This window comes from Oreochromis aureus, linkage group 11 (assembly GCF_013358895.1).
Source record: "Oreochromis aureus strain Israel breed Guangdong linkage group 11, ZZ_aureus, whole genome shotgun sequence".
Classification (NCBI taxonomy): domain Eukaryota; kingdom Metazoa; phylum Chordata; class Actinopteri; order Cichliformes; family Cichlidae; genus Oreochromis; species Oreochromis aureus.
Genome location: NC_052952.1, coordinates 28,566,061 through 28,579,668, shown reverse-complemented (window position 1 = coordinate 28,579,668; position 13,608 = coordinate 28,566,061). Strand labels below are relative to the sequence as shown.

At 37.9% G+C, this 13,608-nt stretch overlaps 1 protein-coding gene across 1 annotated transcript; it reads left to right on the top strand.

The window, feature by feature from the left end:
• The first annotated feature begins 5,777 nt into the window (after window positions 1–5,777).
• On the top strand, window positions 5,778–11,364 carry LOC116333030 (sialic acid-binding Ig-like lectin 16). The gene is made up of 10 exons (XM_039619284.1): window positions 5,778–5,856; window positions 6,134–6,236; window positions 6,651–7,064; window positions 7,290–7,610; window positions 7,734–7,991; window positions 8,566–8,823; window positions 8,918–9,202; window positions 9,404–9,509; window positions 9,609–9,678; window positions 10,201–11,364. Exons 2-10 carry the CDS (start codon window positions 6,176–6,178, stop codon window positions 10,510–10,512), a joined length of 2,085 nt encoding a protein of 694 aa, XP_039475218.1. The 5' UTR covers window positions 5,778–5,856; window positions 6,134–6,175; the 3' UTR covers window positions 10,513–11,364.
• The last annotated feature ends 2,244 nt before the right edge of the window (window positions 11,365–13,608 follow it).

The window sequence follows — 13,608 nt, the reverse complement described above, 5'->3', positions numbered from 1 at the left end:
ATATAGAGAACTTTACCTTACTGAAAAAATGAAAAGTAATATTTACAATACATAGTTTCACTAAGATCTTTAAAGTGTCTGATATGAAATTTAAAAAAATGAAACAAGTGTCTGTTGATAGCACACAGGTTTTCTTTTGATTCATTTGTTAAACTCATTTCTTTCCAGGATATTTTTGTTTGTGGTTGTCTTTTGTTTGATTGATATAGGAACATAGCCGTCTTTTTGCGTTAAATCATTTTGTAATAAAGCTGAAAAAAATTGACAAATCTTCTCTGTTTGGTTTCTTTCTTTCTTCTGGATTTATTACCCCCCTCATCTATTAGCCATTTTCAAAACGAAGAACCTGACAGACACTTATTGCCAAATGTTGCAACCATAACTATTAACTCTGCAAGTCTCCAGACAACAATCTGGCTGTTTAGTATTCGCTGGGACTGCTGAGTCAGAGACTAGAATTCAAAACTAAAAATTAGGTGTAGATACATAAAAGTCTGAGCTTTCCAATGACTGAACAATAGACCTGGCCAGCCCACTAATAAAGGAGTAAAGGTTTGTAAGGGCTTCCTCACCCACCCTGTTGGGCCATGACTTCTACAGCACAGCAAGGGCACATCCAGTAAATTATTTTAGTTACTTATTAATTTCCATTTTCATGTGCAACCTAGCATAGCTAATATGGAGCCACAATTAGCAGCGCTTAGCTGGGAACTGGCAGGATCGGCCCAAGGCTAGCCTGGGTTCTTGCTTCTCCAGCCCTTCTGTGTAGCTGCCCACCATGACCCACAGCCATCGGTCCCTAGAGCACAGTCTTCTGGTGACCTCACATTGTTAGATGATGTTATTGCACATTTCATGGATGCTGAAGCATGTTTCAGAGCAATGTGTGTCCAGCAGAGGGCAGTGTTTGACTAATGACAACCATCGTGCTGTGCTGAAACTGATTCACAGCTTAACAAATTCATTTAATCTACTTTGCCTTAAAGTTTAAGTTTATTTTAGTTTCAAAGGTGTTGGATTTTCAGTGGCTCTTTCTGTGTCTTTTAAAACACATCCTGTATTTGTGAAATGAATGTATAAGTATAATACAGTATAGCACATTCATATTGAATGTAGAAATTTCACTTCACCTGGCTAATATTGCAAATGGTGAAAGCCAAAGCAAACCTTAACCTGATATTTGGAGTGAATTGTTTCTTTACATTTGAACCCAAATATTGCCTTTTAATCTCAAATTAAGGTGAACAGTGTACTGTGTACATTACAGTGTACAACAGTAGGGATTATTGGCATGCAAATATTTAACTCAGTGACTGGTTACAACATGTTTTGCTCTCTGTTGCATCATCAGTAAACATACAGGCTGGCAGTGATAGTCTGACCTCTACGTTAGAAGAGGAAGTACTTAGTAAGTACAGTGATGCCATATAAGGTTATGTTTAAGTGATCAGAGTGATAGAGGGAACAAGTATTTAAAGCAGGTTCATATTTACAAAAGGCAACATGTTTTCTCTCTGTGGTATGTTTTCTCATATTGAATTACCATAAAAACATTTATTTATATATATATACAGCGCCAAATCACAACAACAGTTTTCTCAAGGCACTTTACATTGTAAGGTGAAACCCTACAGTATTACATAGAAAGCCCCAATGATCAGATGACCCCCTGTGAGGAAGTACTTAGTGACAGTGGGAAGGAAAAAAATCCTGTTTAACACCAAGAAATTCTCAGAATCTTTTTATTGTCGTCGTCGTCGTCATCATCATCATCATCATTATCATCATCATCATCATCATCATCACCTTTATTTCTAAAACGATTTAAAACAACCAACCAGGCCAGCACAGAGGTTATATATACCCTACGCACCCCTGCAACATCATCATCAAATTTGCAGACGACACCGCTCTGATGGGGCTCATCACCAACGATGATGACACCGCCTACAGGGATGAGGTCCAGCGACTGTCAGAATGGTGTAACTACAATAACCTCACCCTAAACACCAAGAAAACCAAGGAAGTGGTCATGGACTTCCGCAAAACAAGGACTGATCCTCCCCCCCTCTCCATAAAAGGTGACTATGTGGAGAGGGTGTCCTCCTTTAAGTTCCTCGGCACCCACATATCCGAGGACCTATCCTGGTCCACAAACACATCAGCCCTAGTAAAGAAAGCCCAGCAGCGCCTCTATTTCTTGAGGGTTCTGAGATGGAACAGGCTGCAGACTGAACTCCTAGTGTCCTTCTACCGTGCCACTATCGAGAGTGTGCTGGTGCACGCCATCCCTGTGTGGTACGCTGGTTGCACAACAGCTGACAAGAAGAGACTACAGAGGGTCATCAGAACTGCAGAGAAGGTGATCGGCTGTCCACTCCCTCCTGGACTTAATTGCCAGCTCAAGATGTCTCTCCAGAGCCAGGGCAATTATAAAGGACCACCTCCATCCTAACCACCACCTCTTCAACATCCTGCCCTCTGGAAAAAGGCTCAGATCCATCAGGTGCAAAACCAACAGACTAAAGAACAGCTTCTTCCCGTGGGCTGTCAGAACTATTAATGCAAACTAAGAGTGTGTAAAGACTTCCCCAACACATCCACTCTGACACTGCTGTTGATCATCTATGTGCAATATCTCAGTCTTTCCATGTTCTGTGCAATATTTTTGGCTCAAGTGCAGTTATTTTGGTCCCAGTCTATTTCAATGTTTCCTACACATACACCATGTATATAGTTCCACACACATATGTATACATATACACTGCTTTTTATTCTATTCTATTTATTATTTATTATTTATTTTTATTTTTTCAGCCTTATTGTATATTGGTTTCTCTTCTTCTTATTTTAGCACCTTTGTGGTCCAGCTACCCAATTTCGCTGTGCAAGAAACTGCACAATGACAATAAAAAGCTCTAAGTCTCTAAGTCTCTATATGCTCTCTTTTACGAGTTCCTGTAAGCAGTCGAGCTGAAATTGTGAGAGGAGCAACTGACTGACCCCCACATGAAGTTACAGTAGTCCAGATGGGAAGAAATAAAAGCATGGATCACTATTTTGAGGTACTGCCCAGAAAGAAAAGATTTCACTCTTGCCAGTCGCCTTAAATGATAAAAACTGGACTTCACCACAGCTCTAATTTGGCTGTCCAATTTAAAACCAAGGTCAGTAATAACAGGTTTAAAATAAAATTCCAAGGGTCTTAAATCAATAAAGGAGGACTCACGGGGACCACTTGGTCCAAACACCAACACCTCTGTTTTAGTTTCATTAAAATTGAAAAGGTTTAAAGCCAACCATGCTTTAATGTCATCTAGACATGCCAAAAGAGGTTTTATGGTGATGACATCCTTCTGCTTTAGTGGCAAATAAATTTGGTGGTCATTGGCATAACAATGAAAAGTGATCCCATGCCTTCTAAGGATGGAACCCAGGGGCAATAAATATAAAAACAGCAGTGGCCCTAAAATTGAGCCTTGTGGGACAACACACGACAGAGAAGCAGAAGATGATTCAGAAGCGAGAAGGCATCAGATGTTCAGCTAAATTAGAAGCAACTTCCTGGTAGCAGAATAAATAGCAATAAACAAAATAAATAAAAAAGCTAACCATAAAAACAAATCTAAAAATACCAACTATTCAAGGTTGATACAGCACGTGTGTGTGTGTGTGTGTGTGTGTGTGTGTGTGTGTGTGTGTGTGTGTGTGTGTGTGTGTGTGTGTGTGTGTGTGTGTGTGTGTGCGTGCGTGTGTGTGTGTGTGTCTATGTGTTGTATGCTTGTGAGAGGTGCTGACGTGTTGGGGTAGGGTGCGTGTGTGTGTTCTGTAGTGTGATGGCGTATGGAAAGAAACAGTTCCTGAGCCTGCTAGTCCTGGTTTGGATGCATAGCATCTACCTGAGGGCAGCAGGTCAAACAGGTGGGCTGCAGGATGGGTGGAGTCTCTTGTGATCTCCTCAGCTCTGAGGCAGTGGGATGTATAGATGTGAAAGAGGGAAGGGGGCAGTCGATCTTCTACACTGTGTTGACCACTGTGGAGTCTCTTCTGCTGAGTCTGGGTACAGCGTGTTTCTGAACCATCCCTAAGTAAATTAATCAATGGTATTTAAATACTTTATCAGCTCCCTTTTATCTCAGGGCACACTACAGCAAATTGATCAGCATATTTTGTGCAGCCTCCTCCATTTATATGAGCTCAGGACAAAGCTGTGCATGTGATCTGGGAACTTTTGGATACAAAGAAGTATTAATAAGTGTTCCCGAAAAGGGTTGGTATAAAATGTTTACATTTACATTTTTGAAGTATAAGCTTCTGAGCAAGGGTTGAGCAATGTGATAAAACTACTTGAAACTGACCACAAAGACAGAGGAAGTACATTAGAGGTACTTAAGAAAGAGGAAGTGTTAGTTGAAAGCAGAGACACTCTGTACCAAGACACAAGGATGCCCACACAAACACGCATCAACACGGACACACTGAGAGGGAAGCAGAGGACAGAGACACAAGCGAACCTAATAAACAAGAAACTAAACAGGGAATAGAAGAAACTCAAAATCGACTAACTTTAAACTAATAAATAACCTAAAACATAAACCATACAAAATATCACTAAAACACATGAAACTCAACAAGCTGGGTCAAAAGGATCCAGAACCATGACACATATCTCATCACCCATGAACTAACTTCACAGCTGGTCAGAGGTTTCTGTGCTGATATGCTTTTTGAGTCAGAAGAAGTTGTTTGGCCTTGGTGGAGAAGATTTGGCAAGTTTTTCATAGATGCAATCTATACACTCAACTCTCTGCTCAGCCTACACATGTGTGGGCAAATAAACAGGCTTTCTGACTATATAAAATTTACTGCCAAAAAGGATTGTTACAACAAAGAAATAGTAGACCAAATACAAATTTTCTCAGTTTTTGTGCGACATACCCAAATTTAAGTGGCTGATAAACACAAATACACAGCTCACTTAATGGTTATCATAATACCATAACCCAGTACAACTTGTAAGAGGTGCTAAATAATAACTTAGAAACATGAAATACAAAAGCCAAAACCATAACAAAGAATCAAAACAAAGAATAAACAAAACCTAACCACAGAGTCACCTGACACACACAAAACAAACTGCTACACTGATCTTTGTTTAAACGGTTAAAAATAATTTTCACAAATACAAAGTACCCACCAATGCATTAATATAGCAATGTTCAAATAAGATTGCATAGCAATTACTAAGAAAAGCAGAAATGCTGCACAATATAAATGGATACAAATAAAGCTTAAATATGCAGAAGTGTTAGCAGAGAGGCTGCAAACACTTCTGCTCTTGCTCTTTAAAGCATTCAATCTGTCTCAAGGAACATTTTTTTTTTACACTGAGTACATAAGAAGCACTTATAAAGCAATATAATGGTTTTTGATCGGTTGTATGATGTTGAATGTGAAATAAAGATAAGCTAAATGCCATATACAAATCATGTGTTCACTCTAATATTGTGGGGTCTGTACCTCACAGTGATAAGGGCCATGAAGTGAATGATGATTATTTGACGCTATATGAATATATAAAACTTATTGGAGCACCATTACTACAATCTTAAAATCTCAAGATAACAGCATGTTTTAAAAAGGTAAATTATTTAATAAACAATAAAAAAAATTTATAATTATATATAGCATACAGAGGAACTTGAATGTCAGTCTGTAAAGTTGAGTGGTTAACTGAGAAACTTCCTGAAATCTTGTTGCAAGCAGGAGGAAGAAGGCAAAGAGAAGACAGATGAGGATTTAGAGAGTCAGCGAACATCAGTGAGAAGAGACGTTTTGAAGAACAAAGCAAAACAGGTAAAAAATAAAGTTTAATGAGTTTCAAAAAATCTTTTTAAAAGAATAAATGTAAAGACTTTTTCACATCTGTAGCAGTGATGGTGAATAAGATCACTATTTATTAATTAAATATTATCAGTGACCTAATGCTGTCCTCTTATTTGGGAGTTAATATACATTTATATTGTATTATATATATTGTATATCTTTTATTGAGCTGTGTGATGTGAACTGTTGACGTTTTCTTTATTTTATTTTTTGTTTTGATTTCTTTTTGCTTCATCTGCTGGATAAGTTATTCTGTGGAGGGAGAGACTGAACGTCTCGAGCATCGAACATGTTTGTTCTCATCTGGTTGACTCTGTTTGTCTCTGTAAAAGGCAGCATTGCTGACACAGGTTTGTATCTTCTCCTTTACTGTAATTCTGCTATATTTGTATTTACATTTTTTTTATATTTGTATGTAACACTCTTTTTCTGAAATTTATCCAGATGATAAGAATTTATTATTACCCACAGTTCGTCATAAATTTGTGCCTTTACTATCATCTGTTGGCTTGTGTGCCATTTTAATTTAATCTTTTGTTAAACATGTCCTGAGATATTGTTAACCAATATCCAGGAATATTTCATAGCCTGGATATAACAGGCTATGAAATGTGAAAACCATAGTAGCTGTGCAGACTACAGCACAAACATGCAAACTGTGAAAACATAAAAGTTACTGTAATATCTTTATTTCGATATCATGTTTATTGTTGTAATCTAAATATTTTTTCTCACTTTGTTTATCTTTCCCTTTGCATTAACAGGTGCCTCAGCCTGGGGACAACAACTCTGTGTTGGAAGATACTGTGTTACTCTGAGTGAGCGAGAACTAACAGCAGAGGCTGGACTCTGTGTTGTGATCCCGTGTTCTTTCACTACTGCTGATGAGTTTACACCCAAACATACAATTTGGTACAAATGTGAAGCATCTCAAAAATTTTGCACTGATGCTGACATAATATTTCACAGCAACAAAAACACAGACAAAAAAGCTCAGGCTGGGTTTGAAGGACGAGTGTCACGTTTGGAGCCTGATGTGAGTCAGAAAAACTGCAGCATCATCATTAATGATCTCAAAGAGTCTGATTCTGGATCTTATCAGCTCAGAGTTACTGGTGAACTGAATGGACAACAAGATGCATTCTCATTCATTCCAAGAGTAAATGTCTCTGTTAAAGGTGAAAAAAGCTTTTTCAAGGACAATCATACAGACAAACAAGATATTTGTTCACGTACAATAACATATTTAGAACTGCAGCAGTTCCTGATAAAACTTGTGCTTGCCATTAACCATTTTCATTTTAAACCACTGTTCTTTCTTATTATTTGAAAAAACAGATTAATGTACTAGACAAACTTCAGATAGTTAATCTGTTTCTATAAATGCAATTTATTTCCATTAGGTCTTAGTCAGAAGCCCACAGTAATGATTCCCACACTGACAGAGGGACAGCAGGCCACACTGACCTGCACTGCTCCTGGTCTCTGCTCTGGATCTGTTCCTGAAATCACCTGGACATGGAGAGGAGCAGGAGGGACTGAATCTTACATTACAGGAAACAGCACTGATTTCAAGACTGAGAATCTGACTGATGTAACACAGAGACACATCTCAACTTTAACCTTCAATCCTTCAGCTGAACACCACGACACTAGTGTAACCTGCAATATCAGCTTCACAGGTGGAGAAAGTACAGAGAAGACTTTGGCTGTAAATGTGAACCGTGAGTACTTTGTAACCTCTGAGTTTTTTGTATTTTTGTATTTATTTTTTAAATCTATTGAATGATCAGCAGAGTCTTAAAAGGAAATCACATGATTGTAAAATGTATATTTTTATCTCACAGATAAGAAAGAAATTACAATCAGTGGTGTTACAACTGTTAAGGAGGGAGATGTTCTGAATCTGACCTGCAGTGTTGAAAGTTTCCCTCCATCCATGATTGTGTGGTCTAAACTTGGTTCTGACACAAACCTGCACAGTTATTCTGGATCAGCCAGGCTTGTCATTGAGAATGTGAAACCAGAACATTCTGGACAGCACATCTGTGCAGTTACATATATGAACAATACCCTGAAGAAGGATGTCAATATCACAGTGATATGTAAGTACACAACTTTGTGCTTTTAAGCAGAACGTTTTTAGCAGTGGTCATTTTGTTTCATCTGGTACCTGAAATGGTGAGTTTAGATTAGTGTAATTCTTTTGAATAACTCTTACAGCCGCACCTCGTTAAATATGTGATATTATCTCAACATCTGTGCATATTGGCTTTGAATTGTTTAGATAGTGATACCATTGACTACTTGTATTTAACAAAATGTCATAAATGTCATTGAAAATAATTTTGAAAAGTTGAAGACGATGTACAAATGTATATCTTTTATTTATAGGTGTAGAGTAAAACTTTGTTTAGAAAGAGAAACACTGTAGACTGCAATATACAGGGGAAGTAAGAGGAAATGTATTAAGAGCCTTTTGAAACCTATTATGATAATGTACGGTGACCAAATTGTAATTAGCATTTTATCGACATCTGTGGCATTTTACACTTTGCATTAATTAAACACACATTGTTATCATTCTTATGCTTCATTTTTCTGGTTGAATTATTACATGTCGGTGTAATTTGCCCTCTCCTTAAATATACCACTGAAATCACTGAATGTATTTTACAGATAACAGGACTGCTCAGATCATTGGGAATACAACTGTTAAGAAGGGAGATGTTCTGAATCTGACCTGTAATGTTGATAGCTTTCCTCCATCTCTGATTGTGTGGTCTAAACTTAGTTCTAACACAAAGCTGCAAAATGACACTGGATCAGCTACACTTGTCGTCCATAATGTGACATCAGAACATTCAGGGCAGTACATCTGTACAGTAAAACATCTGGACACAACTCTTAAATCATCTGCTGATGTAACTGTGACTTGTAAGTAGATGCCATGTATTTTTAACCTGAAATTCATATTAACATTATAGCTTGCAGCGTCCCCTGTTTTATGATTCTGGTTACATGTTTACAGGGCATACAAAGATACAGAATGGCTCAGGATGTGTGCTTCAGTCTGAGGGTTTGACCTGTGTGTGCATCAGTGAAGGCTTTCCTTTACCTACCATCAAATGGCCTCTGTTGAATCAACACACTGAGTACTCTGTCATTACCACTGTATTAAATCACACAGTCAACAGCACTGTCAGTGTAACTGTGAAAAACCATGGCAACAGCACTGTCCAATGTGTCAGTAACAATGGAAATGGAGAAGAAAGAGAAAATCTGCTGATCAATAACAACTTGTCCAAAAAAGATGGTAAGTTTTGTTTGGTTGTTGTTGTTTTAAATTAAAACCCTTTCTGTAACACTTTACATTTTTACTACCATTTTTTTGACCCATGTAATCTATAACCTATATAATTAAGACAATCCGTAGACCAGCAATTAGGTGTACTGTATATAATTCAATGCCATATGTGAGTTAACAGGTTTTTCATGTTGTTTTCTGTGATTGCAGAGGAGTCATCGGGTCTTAGGTGGCGATTTCTGGAAATTATCATTGCATTTTTGATTGGTGCAGTTCTTTCATCAGGTGTTTGCTTTTTGGCCAAAAAGTGCTACAGGTACAGAATTTATTTTTGTAGTTATTATTAAGGTTTCTCTGTAGATGCAATTTAACGTTCATTTCAACATCGTTTCTGTAAATATGCCCTTTTCTACAGGACTGAAATGACGAGTTCCGGACATTTGAATGACACTTTTGTGATGCTGACATGTCCAGATGATCCACTGGTATTTATGTTAATTCGTCTTTTTTGATATAGCTTAAAATAGTTCAAATGGGTTTCTGCACAAATATCTCGCATACATATGGTGGAAGTCTCACTGCTGCTGGTAATCCAGCAGTGTCGCCACCTTTATTCTGCTAGGCGGTGTTTAACACAGCCTGGCAATTCTCAGGTGTACTCCAGCGCAATGCAGTAAGGGACAGATGGAGAGAGAAACCATGCAAATAAGATGGTTTGACTTAAAATATGACACATCTCAACTTTCTGTCACAGTAAAAGTTTGATCTTTAATATTCATGATAAAACAAACATATAATAAAATAAATAAACAAATACACAAATGGAAACCAGAATTACAGTAATGCAAGGTTCCTTTCTTGTGTAAAGCTAATTTTCAGGCCACCCAATGAGAACTCAAACCCTTTGAAGCATGAAAGACTTTATACAAGATACATGGATAGTATTCACAATGTTGGTGTGCCTGTAGCTGATAAATGACTGAAACTATTTACTTTGTACCTAACAGATATATGATGGTCAAGCATTACAAAACAACCAGACCCTGAACTCAAACCGTGGGACAAATGAAGTGAAATATGCCAGCATTGATTTTTCCCTGTTAAAAACACACAGCAGCAGAAAGGCAGCAAGGACGCGAGAAAGCACAAAGACGGAGTACGCTGAAATTAAGAAGGTAATAAAAAAAGAACAAGAAGATGATGATGGAGAGGAAGGTAAAATGTTGGAGGGGGAGATGAAACACTGTGAACCAGAAAAGAAGGAAGAGGAAGATGAGCCAGTGTACTCCACGGTGAATGACATAATAGATGATATTTGAGGAATTCTTTTGTATAGTTGCTAAGGATAAATATTGATCTCATCAGATGTAATGGATGGATTGATGGATAGATGGATTTCCATTTTGTGTTGGAATAACTACCTGTAGAACAATTTTCTCTATGCTGTAAACTTCACAAATATTAACAAATCAAATCTTACAGAATGTTAGCTCTGAATATAGTGCTCTGCAATAGTTTAATGATTACAAATATTAGAAAAATGTTATGGTTAAGCAAATTTTAGATACCTATACTTCTTTACTATAAAATCTTGCCCAGTAACATTTAGCTGTAGTAGTAAATATAGTGGCTTATCTTTTTCTTGACTTTATTCTTGATGTATTTTGCAGATTTTTAACGGTTTAAGATTCCAGGTGGCAGATGGCCAACACTGACATTGTCTGGTCAAACATATTTGAAAATGTGCAGCCAAAGTGTGCCAATGTCAGGGTTTCTGGGTCGTTGACCCAGTGTTTTCAGTTAGTCCTCATTCTTTATCTTCTGCCTGTTTCACTTCCTGTTTTATTGTGTTAACCTTGGTCCATGTGCATTATGTTCAGTCCTCTTCCCATTTATCATTAGTTCATTATGTTCAGCTGTGTACTGACCAGTTTCTAATCGCTCCTCACTCAGCCTGTGTATTTATGTTCCTCAGTTCAGCCAGTCCAGTGTCGTGTCATTGATGTTCCTGTGATGTTATGTCGTCTTCCCGTACGTATGTTCAGATCAGCCAGTCAGTCAGTCAGCCAGCCATTCAGTTCTTCAGTCAGTCGTCCACTCAGTCAGCCATTTCAGTTCGGGTTCTGTTCATCCAGCCTGCTTTCAATAAACCCCATTATCCTGCACCGTGAGTCCAGCGTTTGGGTCATCCTTCCCTCGCCTCCGCACACGACACCCCTGACAGCCAAATGACCTTTGGAGTTGTCTTTTTGTGCTTTCACAAAATGCCCTTTTACACCATGTTTTGTGCTTTGTATTCTTCCAGAAAAACATGTCTTTTTGTTAAGTAAATGCATTTTTTACCTCTTTTGCATAAGATCATTTATTTTCTTTTTCAGTTTTTATCTGGCACCATCATCAGGTTGACCAAATCATTTGTTCTAAATGGTAAATAGCCTGTATTTGTATAGTGATTTACTTAGTCCCTAAGCACCCCAAAGCGCTTTACACCACATTTAGTCATTCACCCATTCACACACACATTCACACACTGGTGATGGTGTCAGGTTTATATTATTGGATTGTCATTTATGCGTAGAAATATTTGCTCATATATACTTAGACTTTTATAATCAATTGCATATTGATAGAGGTTTGATCCTTAGCAGTCTGTAAAGACTCTGTGTAGCATGAAGAGGGGAGTGCGTTCACTCCTCTTTAGAGTGTTCTGGCATAGATCACACACCTCCTAGGAGATGATGAAGGAACTGACCTCCCAGCCCATTGTTCCTTCAGTGGGCTGGTTTCAGTCATTATGCAATTGTACTGTTTATAAGGTTTGGGGAAACCTGCAGTCAGCTGAGACTGAAGAAGTCACTTGGATGAGTGACGAAACGTTTCTCCCACAAAACGCTACGTCCAGATGAACAGATTCAACTTTTGGAGACCTCCTAGGAGAGGTCATATCTTCTCTTGCTGATATATGGTATAGCAAACACACGCATATCTGTTTGAATGTAAGAACCTTTGTTTATGTGAACTGCTGGACTCCCTGGCGCCAGTAAGGTGGAGAGTCTTCATGGGGTCATATCTTGACCCCCCCCCCACACACACACACACACACACACACGTACACACACACACACACACACACACACAGACAAGGTATTCTTTCTCCACATGTATACCTATGTGAAACGTCATATGTTAATGAACTTATGCATATTCATGTAACCTCAATAAAGAGCAGTCTTACGAGGGAGCAGAAAGAGCAACAGAGGTCAAGCGAAGGAACGGCGTTTGTCCAGTTGATCTTCCTCGTGCACGAGAAACATAAAGAATTTTGCCTAATCGTGTCTTGCTTTGCTGTGTAAGCTGAAATGTCTCATTCCAGCGACGGGTTTGTGCTAGACAGACCCATCAGATGGCAAGCTACAATGTAGCCACAGCTGCCCTGGGGTGCACTGACTATACCAATAATCCATTTAAAGCTATTGATATAACTAGCTTCAGTAGTTCTAATGCTAATGACAAAAGTCGAAAAACACTTCTGAAGTATGCAATAACAATGCCAGTGTAAGGGTTACTAAAAACAACATACAGAAGTCTTTACAGCTTACAGCTTGATATTAGTTGACAGAGTACTGATCAATAAAAATGACACTTTTTTCTATTATTTACTTGGTTTAAAACCTCTTGAGAACAATAGAGTTCAACACTAAATATGTTTTATTGCCACCCCCCACAGGGCGCCCTGGACCCTGATAAGTATTAGAGTAAGAGAATGGATGGATGAATGAATGTGTGTAATTTAAGCTCTGTGTTTATGAAAATTTTGAAAAATAATAACTAGCTGCTTTAAATAAATCCATTAAGTTGATAAAATTTGATATCTAGGAAGTATCATTCATTTCTAATAAATATGACTCAAAACAGTCTGTCTCAGCTTAAATCTTAGACTGCTTGAGCTCCACGGCTGTTTCACCTTGTCAATATTCAGTGTTTCACAAATGATATAATTTAATATTCAGATTACTGCTATGTATATTTTCCTCTTTACAAATGACAAAGCACGCATCAAATTCAGAAGAACGTCAGTAAGCCAATCTTAACGTAAAAAAGGCTGACAAGATTTTTTTTATGACATATACAATGTTAGTGATCACAGTCCTCTGGGTCGGGCTATGTAGACGCACACAAACAACAAACTGCTGTGCTGATCTGTTTTTTAAATGGTTAAAAATAATTTTCCTAAACACACGTGCAGAGCAGTGCATCGTTATAACAATGTTAAAATAAGGTTGCAGAGCAATACTAAGAGCAGCAGAGATGGTGCAGAATAAAAATGGATACAAAAGAAACAAAAATATGCAGAAGTGTTTGCAGAGAGGCAGCAAACACTTCTGCATATTTGGGCATGAAATATGACTAAATAT